Source organism: Eleginops maclovinus, chromosome 11 (genome assembly GCF_036324505.1).
Source record: "Eleginops maclovinus isolate JMC-PN-2008 ecotype Puerto Natales chromosome 11, JC_Emac_rtc_rv5, whole genome shotgun sequence".
In the NCBI taxonomy this organism is placed as follows: domain Eukaryota; kingdom Metazoa; phylum Chordata; class Actinopteri; order Perciformes; family Eleginopidae; genus Eleginops; species Eleginops maclovinus.
The window spans coordinates 992,627-1,010,630 of NC_086359.1; the positions used below are offsets into that span (position 1 = coordinate 992,627).

The following is an 18,004-nucleotide window of genomic DNA, read 5'->3' on the forward strand; positions in this document are numbered from 1 at the left end:
ACTTCTGTGAATATTTGAGGACTTTCTCAAAGATTAAAATTACTATTTTATTAAAAGTATATATGTTTTGACATACTATACTTACCCATAGATGTTTTTTCTGATATTCTTTGACGTTGTATGAAATTTTGTTTTTCAACTTAATGAAAAAAGACATTTAGATTTGGGTAACGGGTTAAAACACATTTGTGATCCCTGAGAAAAATACTTCCCTCCATATGACGACTTTTCACGTTTTGTAAAATATTTTAATGCTTAGTTTTTCTCACATATTCTATTTTCTGACTATACTATGATTTTCTTTTTATTCCAAATACACTTCAGATTTTTCAAATGCTGAAATAAAAATACATCTATATCATTTATACAAACCACAACTTTTTCACACTTATTTTTATGACATATTATACTTTAAAATGTTGTTGATATTCTATACTTCTGCATCTCAAAGAGGACTCAAGTCTTGTTTCGGGTCCTTGTTTCGATCGGATGTTTAGTCTAACCCTATTTCTTCACAGACAGCTGATGACCTTTTCTCCATTTAAATCCTCATTCTTTGGCTTCACATTTTCTGAATACTGGTCCTCCAAAGTTCTGGTTCTAGCTCGGCGGGGCCATTCAATGGGACGAGGGAGTAAAAAAAAAGACCTGATGTTTGTGAACTGGAACAAATGAAAACCGAGGCGGTCTTTTCTTTAACAGTTTAATAAATCAGTGGAAAAGAAACCGAGTTATTCCTGGAGAGAGGACAGTGTTGAGAGGGTTATTACAAAGCAGGTTTAATACAAAAAGGGTTCGGGTTCAGAGGTCATAGAGCGTCGTAGTCGTCTTCGTCTTCGTGTTTCCTCTTCAGCGAGTCACCCCCCCCGCCCGCCATGCTGGTGCTGATCAGGATGTTTTTGGAGCCGATCAGCGACGGGTTGATCAGGACGTTGGAGACGGCGGGAGAGGACGGCGTGGCTGCAGGACGAGGAGGAGGGTTTATTGAAAATATATTCACTCAACATGTCAGATATAAGATGAGGGTTAAACTGGTTCTTACTGGTTTTGATGGTGGTGGTCTGAGAGGGGGGGATCTGCACGGTGAACCTCTGACCCGACAGAGAGACGGGGGTCCCCACCTTCGAGACAGTCTGCACCGAGGGGGTTCCTGAGGAGAGGAAACACCAGAGTAAAGTTAGCTTCAGTTTGCATACGTGTAGCAGAAGGTGTGTTATAGAGTATTAACGACCTCTGAAATATCCACGTTGACCAATCAGAACAGAGGATTCAACCAAGCCGTGTGATACATGTCAATAACTTGATACCTGTTAAGACTAAAGCCTGCTAAACTATGAGCGTGTTTGTCAGACTCACCCAGGGTCGGCGTACTCGGCCGGCTGGAGACGGCGCCGATGCTGAGGCGAGGAACCGAGATCCTCCCTGCAGAGGACGTCACCTGACAGGGAGCAGAGGGGGGGGTTAGGGACCAGAGACTGAAAGGCCTTTTCTATAATTTAATAAGCAATAAAAGTAGAAAACAAATATGAACATAAACACACAGAGCTCAGGGTTTAATGGAAGTAAATAAAGCTCTTCATTAATATATTTGACCTTCTTCTGCACGGTCTTCAGTCTGTAGTTAGGCGCTGTGAGGCAGTATCTGTCGGGGGGGAGTCGGGGTCCGGTGTACGGTTTGATCAGTGGGAGAGGGGTCTGGTTCTTCTGCCGCGCCACCTCCAACAGGAACTACAGAATAAATCACACAGAGAAAAAACATTTGCAACTCTTTCAGGGTCAAACAATGACAAATACCAGAGGGAAAAGGCTATGTTAACAATTCAACACAAATATTTCACTGATTTAATTTGAAGCTAATAATATTAAATATTTACGTCTCTTGGCGGCGGCGAGGTGAAGGACTGGTCCATGCGGCACTGGATCGCCAGCTTGATGTCATCAGCGTCCACCGTGGACTTCTTGGCGTGAGTGGCATAGATCTTAGCGTCCTCGATGATGGTCGTCACATATCCTGAGAAACACAGCAGGAGAGGACTCTTTAAAGTAGAGACTCTACATACTGATATACACCTGAACATCAGCAGGAGAGGACTCTTTAAAGTAGAGACTCTACATACTGATATACACCTGAACATCAGCAGGAGAGGACTCTTTAAAGTAGAGACTCTACATACTGATATACACCTGAACATCAGCAGGAGAGGACTCTTTAAAGTAGAGACTCTACATACTGATATACACCTGAACATCAGCAGGAGAGGACTCTTTAAAGTAGAGACACTACATACTGATATACACCTGAACATCAGCAGGAGAGGACTCTTTAAAGTAGAGACTCTACATACTGATATACACCTGAACATCAGCAGGAGAGGACTCTTTAAAGTAGAGACTCTACATACTGATATACACCTGAACATCAGCAGGAGAGGACTCTTTAAAGTAGAGACTCTACATACTGATATACACCTGAACATCAGCAGGAGAGGACTCTTTAAAGTAGAGACTCTACATACTGATATACACCTGAACATCAGCAGGAGAGGACTCTTTAAAGTAGAGACTCTACATACTGAGATACACCTGAACATCAGCAGGAGAGGACTCTTTAAAGTAGAGACACTACATACTGATATACACCTGAACATCAGCAGGAGAGGACTCTTTAAAGTAGAGACTCTACATACTGAGATACACCTGAACATCAGCAGGAGGACTTTCTTTACAACACACACAGACTGGTCTTCCTCCAGCTGTAGTATGAATCTCTCTTCATGAATCAAAGCCGATGTTAACTCACTGTAGGTGAACTCCAACATCTGGTTTATGACTCTGGGTTCGTACTCGGTGATCCCCATGTCCTTCAGGATCTGGATCATCACCTGAAACACAATCAGACCGTCAACAAAAAGAAAGGACCATTATTTATTCTGTACCATAATTAATATTCAGCCTGACTACACGTTGTGGCTGTTAGTATTAGTTCCCATAATCCCCCAAATAAAAACACTACATGTATTCCGTTCATGTAATAAAATAGCGTATGAATCCCTATGTATCTGAAACAGTGATAAATAGAGCACAACTATTTATCCAAACATAAAAATTGAAACTATAAAATATAATAAAGCTTTTCATAAATATATTTATTAAGGTTAAAATACATTTGCCAACTAAACAATAAATATAAATATGTTTAAACAACTCAAGTGGTTAAAGTCAAAATGTGCAATACAATATTTATTAAAACAATTAAAACATTTCCAACAAAAGATCAGTATTAAAAGCAGTATATTTATACAGTAACTGAATAAAAGGTGAAGTATTTCTGACCCGGTTTAATTTAAAATCAGTGACCAGTTTACCCGCTAACAGACATCCACAACACAGCCGTTTCAGTGTCAAAACACCCCGATAAAACGGCTTAATAAACCATTAATGTTCCCAACATACAGACACAAAGAAATAAACTGCAAAACAAGTCGTGTTTACATCCCAACACCGGCTACATGCTAGGCGAATTCTGCTAGCTGGTGGCCAATGTTTTTGACGGTATTAAACGATGAAAACAGAGCTAACGTTAGCCGACGAGCTAACTAGCTCCCGTTAGCATGTTCATCAGAGGGCTTTTCTTGGTGTTAACTGAGGGACTTGAACAAAACCACGACTAGCGATGGTTCAACCTGCAGCTTAATGAGCGATGAAGTGAATAAAGAGAGTTTTTATCCCGAAACCTGAGCGTCTTTAGGGATGTTTTTCGGAGCAGACATCTTCAGCGCCTTCCTTCGTCTTCTTTTTCTTCTTCTGTGGTTTCAGACAGCCGAGCGCTCAGAGTGGAGCGCCGCCCTTCGGCCACATCACAAAAAGCCTAACAATTTGAGTTCTGACTTTTACAACAAAATTCGCAGAACAACTCAGAATAGTGAGATGTTCAACAACAACAACAAATCAGAAAAAAATATGTTTAGAGAAAAATAGAGTTATTTAAGACAAATAAATAAAAAAGGGCAAAGTAAATATATATGACTTTCTTTTATGTATATTTAAGAATTAAGTCTAATAATATTATTAATATTTATGGATACATTAAGAACTAATAAACCAATATATACAATAATAGTTATTTAATTAAATAAATCATTTGTTGATTTTACTTGTAATTTACACATCAACAAATCGAATAAAACCTGATATTAAAATCTAAAGTTGAACCAAGTAATTATATTTTTATTATTCAAGTGAATATATTTTGTGTTTTAAATCATTAACAAAATCATTTAATCCATAAAGACTGGACTTTGTATTAGTTTACAAAATAAAGATACTACTAAAATAAGTTTGTTTGTTTACCTTTAATATTGTTGTTTCAAATGTCCTCATCAATGGTTGTATTCCTGTAACTGAGTGACAGAAGACTCCAGCAGGGAGCGCTACAGGAAAACACACTGAGCTACAGTCCTGTAAAGCCTTGCAATTAAAATCATAGTAAAATGTAATAATATAAATAATAATAATAATAATAATAATAATAATAATAATAATAATAATAATAATAATAATAATAATAATAATAATAATAATAATAAATTAATTAAGATAAAAAATCAAAGAAAAATTTAATACAAAAATAGAAAAAAAAATGTAAATATTCTACAACCAAAAACCCAAATTAAATATAATTTTAAAAGCATAGAACAATGAAGGGATCAAAAAGAACATAAATACACTATAGTATACTAAAAGGACTGTATTGGAGTCTTCTGTGTTTTGATAGGAAGTCGTAAAGTGGTTTCGTGTGGAGTCTTATCGTCGCTGGTGACTCACAAAGATTCAGACTGTTGACTCACATCATGTCAAACAGCAGCAGCTCACCTGAACAGGTAAAGAGAGGAGGGCAGGTAAAAGTACTTAATTTTTTTTGTAATTACCAGTAACTGTTGTAGTATCATTGGTGTGATACACTCACGACGATAATTGGATGGGAAAATGATTAGCTATGTAAATTTTCCCGCCGGTTTAAATACATTTTAGTATTTATTTATTTCAAAATATATATTTGTAAAATAAATAACAACATTACATTTTATTATTATTATTATTATGAATATAGTTCAGTGAATAAAGAATGCTTGTCATTAAATTATTATTATTTTAGTTTCGTCATTAAAATTTTCATTATATTTTAGAACAAAATACAATAATTAAAACAAAAGGCACCCAACTTAAAAGGCAGCAAAAAACAACCCCCCCGGCTCCCCAATACTCACATACACATGTCTACATACACATGCACACACACACACATATTCAGCAACGTATAGCATGTAAACACAAAATTACAACATAGCATACACATGTATAAACGTATGCAGATAAACTTCCTGTCCCCAAGCACCCTGCATCCTCCTTCAGACGTTACGCCTTTAATATAGGCCAAGAAGATGAGCCATAGTCCGTTAGTTTTGCTTTGTGCGTTTCTTACCGATGGTGATCATAATCTCAAAGGCAGAATAAGCCTGGCAGCTACAATAAAACCTGTTAAAGTCAGTCCAAGTTCTGCTTTAGTAAGGCCTGGTGGCACAAGAGATTTATCCCCTAGCAAACAGAGCTGTGGTGACTCTAGTAGAAGCTTTTTGAGCCACCCTTCAAGGTTTGTCAGTACCACATCCCAAAAAGGCAGTACCATAGGGTAATCCCATAGAGCATGAAGAAAGGTGCCCACTCCTTTGTTACATTTCCAACATGTAGTGTCCTGAGCCCATTCTAAACAATTTCAGGGGTGTAAAATAATATCTATGCACAATTTTATAATGGATACACGTGCTCCGCGCATCCCTTGTAGCCCAACCTACATTTGAAACGATATCCTGCCATAGATCTTCCCCTATCTCACTACCAAGACCTTTTTGCCATATCTTTCTCAGGCCCTCACATAGTCTAGTTTAATATTTGACATGTTCCTATAAAATAGTGAGGCAGAGTGTAGAGTATTGGGAGAGTTTAGGAACTCTTGAATCTTATTCTCTTCCTCCTCTTCCCTTGTCAGTCCAAATACCGAGCCAACGCTGCTCCTTAGCTGTAAATATTTCCAGAGATCTCCTTTATCAGGGAAGTTAAACCGGTTCTTAAGGTCCTCAAACGACATAAACAAGCGGTCTCTGTAGAGATCATTGACAACATGTATCCCTTTTTGCCACCCATGTATTCCATTAAGAAGCCTGTTTCCCTATGCGGGTTGAGGGGTTCATTACATTATTGTTTACACTTTTATGCATTAAGTTTTATTAACTATTTCTCAATATATTTTTCGGGTTTCCCTGGTGTGGAACTTGAGCAGGTAAAGTAAGGAAGGCGGGAAAATGATCCGTTATTTTTTATAATTACCAACGACAGTGCTGCAATCATAAGTGGACCAATAGATGAATCAGTCATCGGAATAATAATTATTGAGGTATACTTTCCTGCAGAAATATGGAGGCTTCAGAGGTTCAACATGGACTCCAGGACACTCAGCTTCTACAGGTGCACCATAGAGAGCATCCTGACCGGCTGCATCACGGCCTGGTACAGCAGTTGCCCCGCCCTCAACCGTAAGACTCTACAGAGGGGGTGAAAGCTGCTCAGCACATCACCAGGACGGAGCTGCCATCCATGGAGGACCTCTACTCCCAGCGGCTCAGGAAGAGAGCCCACAGGATCATCAAAGTCTCAGATCTGCCTTTCAGTTCACCTGATTGCATTTCAAAGTCACCTTAAGAAACTGCAACTTGCACACTAATGAAATGTATATTATTTTATTAGTTGTAATTGATTTATTGTAGTGTAATATATCTCATTCTGTATATTGTTGATTCTCACTGTTGATATGTATTTATTTACTGTTCAATTTATTTTGTATTTTATTATATTTTTACTCAACTTGCTGCTCAAGTGAATATTTTTTGGACATTTAAAGACATTGGGTAGGATATTTATTATATTTCATGAGCTAAATTAAACTATTAAAAAATGAAATAGATAGATTAATCCATGATGGGAATGATCATTTGTCAGGTCTTTATATTTCTGTCTGTAGACACATTTCATCAAAATGAAGACAACGTTTGAGGAAGTATTTTGTTTAAACAAAAAGTTATGAAATTAAATTATTTAAAAATATATTTGCATTTATTTGGATTAAAAAGCATCAACATTAATTGGTTTCTGACATTTTTCTGTATCTGTTTTTATATTTGTGTCAATAAAAAAGCCTGCAATTAAATGATATTTCAAGTATTTTTATTTTTGCAGCCTCGCTCCTCCACGTCTTCAGTTTGATGTCGGTGTGAAGAGCTTCTATTCTTCTCTGCCCTTTGTCCTCAGAGACGCTTTGTCTTTTACTTACAGGAAGGAGACACAGCGATGACCTGCAGTCGACCTCCCTGCTTCCTCTGTGTGTGTGTGTGTGTGTGTGTGTGTGTGTGTGTGTGTGTGTGTGTGTGTGTGTGTGTGTGTGTGTGTGTGTGTGTGTGTGCTAATTGCAGGCAGACTGACGGGAACCTCTCTTAGTTGTCAGGTTTCATAAAGTACATTTTAATTTATTTTTAGTTCAGTTTTTATTTTCTACAGAAACTCACAAAGTAATTTTGATTTAATATAGGTAATAAAAAAATGCCTTTTTAAAATAATATATATTAAGACAAACTATTGATGGGGATAATAATTGCTTTTATTTTGTGTTTCAATTTCTATTCTGTAGAAACTTTTGACCATTTAAAAAAAAACTGCAGCTTTTTCCACATTCTTTGTTCTTCGTCTTCCTTCTTAAGAACCAGAATCAGGTGTCAGTATGTTGTTCACATGATGTGCATTAATGTAATGCATCGAGTTGTGTGTGTGTGTGTGGGGGGGGGGGGGGGGTAAGGGGTCAGTGTCAGTGGGGGTCCCGGACCTCGTTGATGAGGCCGGTAGCAGAGGGGAGGAAGCTGTTCAGGTGGAGAGAGGTTCTGGTCCTGATGGAGCGCAGCAGCTTCCTGCCAGAGAGGAGCGGAGCCTTTTAGATTATATAAAATATCTATGAAATCAGACCTCTGATAAAACTCAATAAGGTCAACATCAATATTATTATAGTATCATTTAAAATAGAAAAAAGAACAGACACACATCCCAATGTTCCCAGGAGAATAATAATAAAATAACAACAACAATAATAATAAAACAATAATAATAATAAAACAATAATAATAATAATAATAATAATAATAATAATAAAATAATAATAATAATAATAAAACAATAATAATAATAATAATAATAATAATAATAATAATATTAAAATAATAATAAAATAATAATAATAATAATAATAATAACAATAATAAAATAATAATAATAATAATAATAATAATAAAATAATAATAATAATAATAATAATAATAACAACAATAATAATAAAACAATAATAATAATAAAACAATAATAATAATAATAATAATAATAATAATAATAATAATAATAATAAAATAATAATAATAATAATAAACAATAATAATAATAATAATAATAATAATAATAATAATAATAATAATAAATAATAATAAATAATAATGATAATAAAATAATAATAATAATGATAATAAATAATAATAATAATAATAAAATAATAATAAAATAATAATAAAATATAATAATAATAATAAAATAATAATAATAATAATAAAATAAAATAATAATAATAATGATAATAAAGATAATAATAATAAAACAGATAATAATAATAATAATAATAATAATAACAATAATAATAATAATAATAATAATAATAATAATATTAATAGGTTTACAGGAACAGTGTTTATAATAAATATTCATTACAAACAGATTCAATCAGAGAACATTTTACCGAGTCGAGTGACAACATGTCAGTATTCTTCTTTTTGTTTCAGCCTCATTTGTAACTTTGTCTCCTTCCTTTGAAGCTGCCTTTGAAAAGCAGCGGCCGACTGTCATGCTAATCCAGATAGAGTGGGGGGCTGGGGGGGAGAGGAAGAGGAGGAAGAGTGGGGGGCTCAAGCTGCTGCTGTGGATTCAAAGGGGCTTTAAGTTAAAGTAGAAGTACTCAGATCTTGTTCTTGAGTAAAGTGGAAGTATTCAGATGTCGTTCTTAGGGTAGGAACTGAAAATTAAATATGCATTACAAAATTAAATGAAGATATAGCACATTTTCTGCGTTGTGACAAAAAGTGAAACTATTAAATGTATTATTGATGTAAAATAAACAAAAGGGCATGAAAAGTATTTCATGTGAAGTATCTTTATCATATTCAAATGTTATCTTTCTCCTTTTGTGTATTTTTGTAGAAAACATTGTAAGTATTTATTCAAATGGTATTTGCCCACATATTGAACATGTATTTATTGTTTTCATAAATCCAGCTTAATTATTGATGCTTATCCAGTTGCAGCTTACTTTAGCAGCTTTGAGGGGATCTGAACCTGCATCCAATTAATAATGGAGTTCTTAAGCATTAATTGCATGCATTAAATAAAGTAACACACGTTATATTTACAATATGAAGAAGCATACATATAAAATGCAGCTCCATTCCCAAACTATAGGAGGATGTGAGGTGAGGAAGAAGAGGAAGAGAGGGAGGGAGATAAGGGTAATAAAAGTGACCATGTGACAGTGGGAGGCTTTAACGTGCAGACACACGCACACACACACACACGCACGCACACACACACACACACACACACACACACACACACACACACACACACACACACACACACACACACACACACACACACACACACACAAAGTTAGACAGCAAACAGACAGGTGGAGGTGCAGCAGAGATCTTACCTGTGCGTCAGGTGACAGAGTCTGGATCCGCAGCATGCAGTGGCAGAGCCCTCCTCACCAGGAAACATGTACGTGAGTTACCTGCAGCTGGACAAGGACCCCAACATGTACCAGAACCCGGGACCCCGACACAACCTCAGCCTCAGCCCACAGAACTTCGCCCCTGCGCCGCCTCAGTACTCAGACTTCCCCGGGTACCACCACCCGCACCATCCGCACCATCCGCACCACCACGGCCTGAGCACCGAGCAGCAGCCCGGGGTATCCGCAGGCAACACCGGGGGCTGGAGCTCTGCTTACCCGCCTCCCCCGCCTCCATCCCGGGATGACTGGTCGTCTCATTACGCAGCTGCGGCGGCGGCAGCAACAGGAACTACATCCTCCGGGGGATCCGGGGTGGTGGGTCCGTCTCTCGGGTTCCACCCGGCCGAGTTCCCCGGGCAGCTGAACCCCTCGGTGGGCCAGATGTCGCCCGGATCCCCGCAGAGGAGGAACCCGTACGACTGGATCCGCCGCAGCTCCGCGCCGACCTCCAACCCAAGTAAGACTAATTTAATACTAACTTTATTTATTAGTTAATTCATTAGTTTATCTTATACTGTAAATACAGTTTGTTACACTTCATGTAATGCGTGCACTTAATGCTGAGTAACTCCCTATAATTAACCAATTATGCAAGTTAAATTTCCGAAAAGCCACAAAAAGCCTCAACCCATTTAATAAAAAATGACTTATTTAAATGAATTTACTTCATTATTTCTGCTGCTTATACTACTGTAAATATTGCAGGTTTTCCTTAATTTAATGCATGCAATTAATAACTTAATTATTACTCAAATAAACTCAATCTTAACAAATTGGTAAACATTTGGTTAATGCATGGTAAAATATGTTCAATATGTGCATTAAAATACCAAAGAACAGCATAAAAATACTATTAATATACAACATGACACCTGTGATTACATTGCAAAACATCAGCAAAAAATGAAGTAATTATATTTATATAAATGTGTTTTACACCTTACGTCTTATATCGCTGTGTTTTACAGTTTTCCTACAATTGATCATTTTTAATATGTTTTACTTATAGGGCGATACCAACGCAGCAAACATCAGATATCTGATTTATTTTTGTAAATATCTTGGATTTATAAGAGTTTTTAATTGTTATTTATATGGATTAATTCCAGAAAAAACAGTGATATTTAAAACATGGTTTACAGTTAGCGTTCAGCTTTTCTTTGATCACCCTTAAAACAGCGTTTTAACAGGAGTTAAAACCGTATGTTAAAATTGATCAGAGGGATTATTCCTAATCCTAATTTTGATTAAAAAACACCTGCTTTTATCAATTTCATATTTAATTATTATGTGTTTAATTGGATTTTATCCATTATTTATAATTTGATTTACGGAAATAATATTTCCTCATCAGTTAAAATCAGTTATTTAAATATCATTATTGTTAATAATAAAATAATATTTTAAATAATAATGAAAATAATAAATAATATACATGATTTTGTGCATCACAGATATTGTATTAGAATTATGATTATTTTAAAAATTATAATACAAAATATTAATATTAAAACAAATACAGAACAAATAAGTCAATTATACAGAATAAAATCACATAAATACATTTCAAAAATACACATTTAGAACCGGGTTTTCCCTCCCTTCACTCAACCTGCACCCTGACTTTAAACCATTAAGATCGTCGTGTTTTTGAAAATACCACTATAACGATAGAGCCGACGGGTGGCGGGTTTCCCCCCCGCCCTCCGCGGATCAAAGAGGCGGCTGTGATGCTAATGAAGCCCGGCTGGAGGAGGGAGGCTCCGGGGCGGAGGCGCTTTGTCCTCCGCCTGTCTCTGGGCGGAGAAGACAAGGAGGAACAAGACGTTCCGCACTTTGAAGTGTGAAGTGTGACTGTGTGTGTGTGTGTGTGTGTGTGTGTGTGTGTGTGTGTGTGTGTGTGTGTGTGTGTGTGTGTGTGTGTGTGTGTGTGTGTGTGTGTGTGAGTGGGTGAGGGAATTTCGCGACTTTGCAATATTGAGAGGAAAACAAGTCTGAATGAACTCAGTTTTGTCATTCCTTATCATACGGTTGCTTATTGTTATTTCACTTTATATTTGACTTGTATTCCATGTTCCTCTCTTATTCTGTTGCTGATTGATATATGTGCATTTCCCTATACTGGGGATTAACAAAGGGCCATTTTATCTTATCTTAATATTTAAGGGGAAATAAAGAAAGTCTTTAAAAATCTCAAGATATTAAAAATAAGATCAAATCTCTTTGTATTAATCGATAGAAATCGTGTTAGAGACGTTTTATCACCAATTTACTCACTGTTTTACTGACCATCATATAATAGATATTAAATGCTTTTATGGCTTAAAAGTCGGTCAATTGAGTGTCAAAAATATTGTAAATTCAGCACATATTATCTGTCGTTATGACTCCCTGGAAACTAATTATGTGTTCTGATTAGGTGATAAATCTCAGTGGTGGGATTAACAGGAAAGGAATTAAAAAACACATTTATGACCCCCAGTCCTCTAAAAGGCACCCTGTTTCTGTCTTCAGTTTTCATTTCAGGGATTTTTAAGGCCAAGATTATTTTGGGTAAAAAAAATTAAGGGATTTTTCATAATTCCATCAAAAAATGACATTACTTGATAAACGTACTTATTAAATCAAGAACATTTAATATTTAAAACATAAAGACCTTATTTAATTTGTAAAACATGACAATCATTTTTCATCAAATGTATTTTCCCTCTTTTTATTTTTTCTATACATTTTTAAACTTTAAAAAATATATGTTTTAAATATTACATTTATTTGTTTATTAATAAATATAAAGTATTATTTTCTTTATATTTATTTTCTAATAATAACTAATTAATACATTATAAATGGAACGATACAAGCACCAATGAACCAGAAATATCAGTTAATATTAATAAGTGCCTACATTTATTAAAAATATTGTTGTTGCATTTAATAAAATGTTATTTGAATTGATCAGCTCATGTATTATTTATTTGGCACTACTCGTCCTCCGTAGAGACCCGGTTTTAGTGAGGAAGCTTGAATCAGGGTTTGGTTAGCTTAGCTTAGCATAAAGACTGGAAGTGGGGGGAAGTGTTAGCCTGGCTCTCTCTCTCTGAGTAATCAGTAACGTACTTGAGTGAACACTAAAGAGCTTTCTGATTTACGCTCCTTCATTAGCGTCAGCTCTCTATCAGACTGTTGGTTTTTACTTTCACAAATGGAGCAGAAAGTTCGGACAGATGTTCCCCAAACTAACATGTTTGAGTTTTAATTCCCCCCCGCTGACCCATTACTGGACTGAGAGAGTGTGTGTGTGTGTGTGTGTGTGTGTGTGTGTGTGTGTGTGTGTGTGTGTGTGTGTGTGTGTGTGTGTGTGTGTGTGTGTGTGTGTGTGTGTGTGTGTGTGTGTGTGTGTGTGTGTGTGTGTGTGTGTGTGTGTGTGTTTAAAGAAGAAACGGGTGTGTGTTTAGTGTTAATATTGAATCAGAGCGTGTTAAAGACAGCTGAAGGCCTTTTAATCAACGTTAACACAGAACGCTGCAGGAAAACGCAAAAATACACTTTGTACTTTTCATTAGACCATCAGTACTTTGACTTAAAGTACATAAACTTCCATTCACTGCACAAATAGTACTTTGACATTAAGTACTTTAATACACTCAGCTTTTTTATTTCTTTAGCTTTACCTTCTTTGACTACATCATACTGGACAATCAATACTTTCTCTGTAAGTACCTAAACTACATGTTACTGCCAAAATAACACAAATTACATTTCCTTTAAAATAAAGTCATAGTGAGGTTTAGTTTGCAAGTTGTTGAACACAAACGAGCAGCTGGATCTCCTGATAGTGTTGAGTTTTAAAACCCACGAACACTGAGTCCATTTAAATTAAACAAAAAGTAGATAACGGTGAGTTTATGCAAATCAATCCAAGGCAGGGTTGCTATTTGAATAAAGGAGTCATGGTGAAAACTCACATTATGCTGCAGTCCGTCCTGACGTCAGTTTATATGAGAGTTTTTATAACATATAATATAAAATACTACGCTTCATTCAGCTTTAGCATGCTGTTGTGATTTAATGTCAGTGAAGCAGAAACATTCAATTAACTCGTTCAATGATTTCAGAAAACAAGGTTTCTTTTAAAACTACATCAGGTAAATGACATGTTTAACCTCGTGCATGTGAGAGGGAACAGCTCAAACACGTATATTTAATAATAATTATAGCTGGATGATACAGACATTGACTACAAGATACACCCTATTCCAACATAACGTGACCAATAAAGACTATTCTCCCACTGACTCCATCATTGAAGTTGGATGCTGTTCATTTCAACTGTGCACATTGTCAAACCAAAACATTCACTACAGATGTTTGCCTACTTATTTCTCTTTGAGTCACATGAAAACATGTAGCATAGCATAAGCTGCTAACGTTAGCAGGCCTTGCTAAATAGCTTGTAATTTGGAATTACTTTAAAAAGTTAGTATGCTTACCACATTGGTGGTAAACACTACAGAATAACCACTGGAACGACCTCGGTTTGGTTCTGGATGCTACTAAATGCTAAGTCATTTTTCCTGAGTCATGCCAATCCAAGAAAATGCTAATGTGATGCTAATGTTAGCAGCTTTGCCCCAACAGCAGTTCGTTTGCTAACCAGGTTTTGTTTCTGTGTTGTACAGACGGAAAGACGCGGACTAAAGATAAGTATCGAGTGGTTTACACGGACCACCAGCGCCTGGAGCTGGAGAAAGAGTTTCACTACAGCAAATACATCACCATCAGGAGGAAGGCGGAGCTGGCCACGACGCTCGGCCTCTCAGAGAGACAGGTATGTCCAAACACTAACTTCAAATGTTGAAATTACTCAGAAACACTACAATTATAGGATCTTAGATAAAGCATCACGTCCAGGTTGGAGATTCAAGCTCGTGACGAAGAACTGAATCATTTTTAACCTTGTTTTCTGTAAATGTTTCTTATTCTAAACAAATCCCACGAAAATGCTTAAACCAACAACATGCTCATTGGGTCTTACTGAAGACCTACACCGTTCTTCAATTAAAAAAGTAATTTCTGAAACAGCTGGAAGTAGTGCATAGATCCCTTGTTTGGGACTACTTTCACAGGCGGATTAATCTGCTACTTGCGCTCTAATGCGTTTTTGCAGCGACAGGACAGGTCGACAACTATAGGATGGATTGCCATGAAATTTGGTACACCCATTCTTGTTCCCAACATGATGAGTTGTGTAACATTTAGTGACCCTCTGACTTTTGCATATGTTCTTCTTTGGCCCCTTGCTAAACGCTTCCACCAAGTTTCAGTAGAAATTCTAGTCCTTCAGCGGTCCTGCCAACAAACAACCAACAAAAACAAATAAGCAATCAAACTAAGAGTCCTATCTTTGGTATACATACTATTATATAAGAAACGTAAACATGCATGATGCAAGTCCTCAAGTACATTCCAAACATAAAGACACCTTTATTTTCTGCTCCAGGTGAAGATCTGGTTCCAGAACCGCCGGGCTAAAGAGCGCAAAATCACCAAGAAGAAGCTCCAGCAGCCGGCCTCCTCCACCACCACGGCCACGCCTCCCGCCGGCAGCAACGGCAGCAACAGCGTCCTCCACGGAAACGGCGGGAACAGTGTCGCCATGGTGACGAGCAGCAGCGGCAGTAACGGGCTGGTGTCGCCCTCCTCGCTGGCTCTGAACATCAAAGAGGAGTACTGAGGAAAAGCTTTTAGTGGACGCTCACATCGGGGATCTGGACTGAGAGACTCTCCCCAAAGAACTGAGGAACTTTTTGCACCACATCCTGCCTCCTGCCACAGATCTGCCCGCCCTCCTGAAGCCAAATTGTCAATCGGTGACGTCACCAGCAGCTTCTTCTCCCATCTGACTGTTGTTTGTATGAGTGATCAGATGTTTGCTTGCTGGGATTTCAGCCTCAAAAGGACGTTTGGCCGCTCTGGTTGCACATCGACAGCTAAATGCAAGACTCTGTACTGCAGCAGGGTTGGAAAGAAATTGAAATAGAAACACATTTTGAGCTGCACGTTGTTTCTCCAAACTTTCTTCACATTTATAATCCTTGTGGAGATGCAATGTTTCCCTTAAAATGTAGAATATTTCCTTTTGATGGAATGAAGCAGCCATAAAAAAAACTCAGGGGCAAATTCGCCAAGGATTGAAAGGCCTTTATGCACCAACTTAACCAAAGAAAAACCTAACTGCTGCAGCTAGCTGCTCCTGTGCCATTAATACCCCAAACTCCCAAATACTGTTCCTTAGTGTCTCGTTTAAATTCCTTGTATGAAGTCGTGAGGAAAGCCTTCCTTGTTGGTCTAAAAATGTCATTCTTCTTTCTCTCTCTCGGCCATTGTTCTGCCATGGAAAGAAAACATGTGTACTTTGCCACATGGATCATTGCAATCAGATGCAAAAAGGGAAACTCTACAGGAAGCGCTCATGGTTTTGGCAGGATTGCGCAGTACAGACTGTCAGCGTTTGCACTCTGCTCTCTGTGAGTTCGCCCCTCGATGTAAACCTAATTTAGCTTCAATGAAGAGCTGCATGCAGAGTACATACGATACTGTTAGACAGTGTGGGAAATACGTTTGTTTTTAACTATAAAGCCACTTAAAAAAAGAAGATTTTCAGGTGTTTGTTTTTTGCTTGATGATGATGCGTTTAATAAAAAAAGTTCTGTGTTGCTTTAAGAAATGTTTTCTCGACGTGATGCATAATATAAACCAGTGACAGAGACCCTTTATGGTCCTGTGATCTGGAACAACTCACATATCTCCATGTTTAACAACTTAGAATACAGGTTGCTGTTCGGACTGCCTTTGATTAATAACATCGGAAGCATTTACAAAAGAAACTGTAGCCAAAAGTGCACAGCTGCATGTCAATGGAAATGTGTGGAATATATTCACTTGCCTTCCCTTAGTAGGAATATCTTCTCTCCAGAATAAGGGGAAACTAATTCTCTATGAAGCATTACAAACGTGAGGTGCTCGTACTTAAACACTTCCGTTTTGCAGCTCAATCAATACTTTTACTCCAGTTTTCTTAGACATACGGTTATTCAGTAAGGTTTTAAATGCATGAGAATATTAAGTGTGCTATTAGTAATTTCCCTGCAGTAAAAGATCTTCTATGTGTCCTGAAGTTGGTTTGTTTTGTGCCACAATGTCTTGTAAATGATTATGATCTCACCCATCAGATTTGTATATTCTTAATGTAATTTTTCTACATTTTAAGCGGGTTTAGAATGATTAATGTGAGGTAAAGTGACAACATGTTGGATACAACTTATATTAGCATTTGTTTATTCACACGGACCCATGTTGTATTCACAAACCAAAAGCTGTTTTAATACCAATGCGTGTACAGGAGAAGGAGCTGAATGTACCACTATAGCAGAGCATTGTTTTTACCCCCGTGAGAGGAAACAACTGTGACTTCATTTAACGTATTAAAAGACAAACAGCGTATTTCCATCGTGTCTGAATTCTTCATTTCTTTGTGGCCACATGTAACAAAAAAATGTTGAGATCCGATCAAAACTGATTTTGTCCAGTGTTTTTAAATGAGTCAGAATACTGAAAGAGAATTCAGGATTTGAGAAAGAGGTCAACATTTTCAAACAAGTCTGAATTCTAAGAAGTCTGATAAATTGAAAACAAAAAAATTGAATTAAAAAGAAAATTCAGAATTTTTAGGCACACACACACACACACACACACACACACACACACACACACACACACACACACACACACACACACACACACACACACACACACACACACACACACACACACACACACACACACACACACACACACTAAATGATGAAGCAGTTGAGGTGTGGTGACCAAAGGGCGAAGAGGAACAGTGGGCAAACAGAGCGTAGGATACTGCTATCTGCTTTGTGCGTGTGTGTGTGTGTGTGTGTGTGTGTGTGTGTGTGTGTGTGTGTGTGTGTGTGTGTGTGTGTGTGTGTGTGTGTGTGTGTGTGTGTCCTCACTCAGACCTTTGTCCTTCTGGGCCTACTATGCCTC

At 37.1% G+C, this 18,004-nt stretch overlaps 2 protein-coding genes across 2 annotated transcripts; one reads left to right on the forward strand and one right to left on the reverse strand.

Annotated features, from left to right (window-relative positions):
• Nucleotides 1-515: 515 nt before the first annotated feature.
• Nucleotides 516-3,853, reverse strand: taf9 (TAF9 RNA polymerase II, TATA box binding protein (TBP)-associated factor). The gene is made up of 7 exons (XM_063895015.1): nucleotides 3,735-3,853; nucleotides 2,801-2,882; nucleotides 1,875-2,011; nucleotides 1,594-1,728; nucleotides 1,357-1,438; nucleotides 1,043-1,150; nucleotides 516-960 (listed from the first exon to the last, which is right to left on the reverse strand). Exons 1-7 carry the CDS (start codon nucleotides 3,768-3,770, stop codon nucleotides 809-811), a joined length of 732 nt encoding a protein of 243 aa, XP_063751085.1. The 5' UTR covers nucleotides 3,771-3,853; the 3' UTR covers nucleotides 516-808.
• Nucleotides 3,854-9,822: 5,969 nt separating this feature from the next.
• cdx1b (caudal type homeobox 1 b) lies at nucleotides 9,823-17,434 on the forward strand. The gene is made up of 3 exons (XM_063894528.1): nucleotides 9,823-10,388; nucleotides 14,611-14,759; nucleotides 15,432-17,434. The coding sequence occupies exons 1-3, from the start codon at nucleotides 9,914-9,916 to the stop codon at nucleotides 15,663-15,665; spliced, it is 858 nt and encodes a 285-aa protein (XP_063750598.1). The 5' UTR covers nucleotides 9,823-9,913; the 3' UTR covers nucleotides 15,666-17,434.
• The last annotated feature ends 570 nt before the right edge of the window (nucleotides 17,435-18,004 follow it).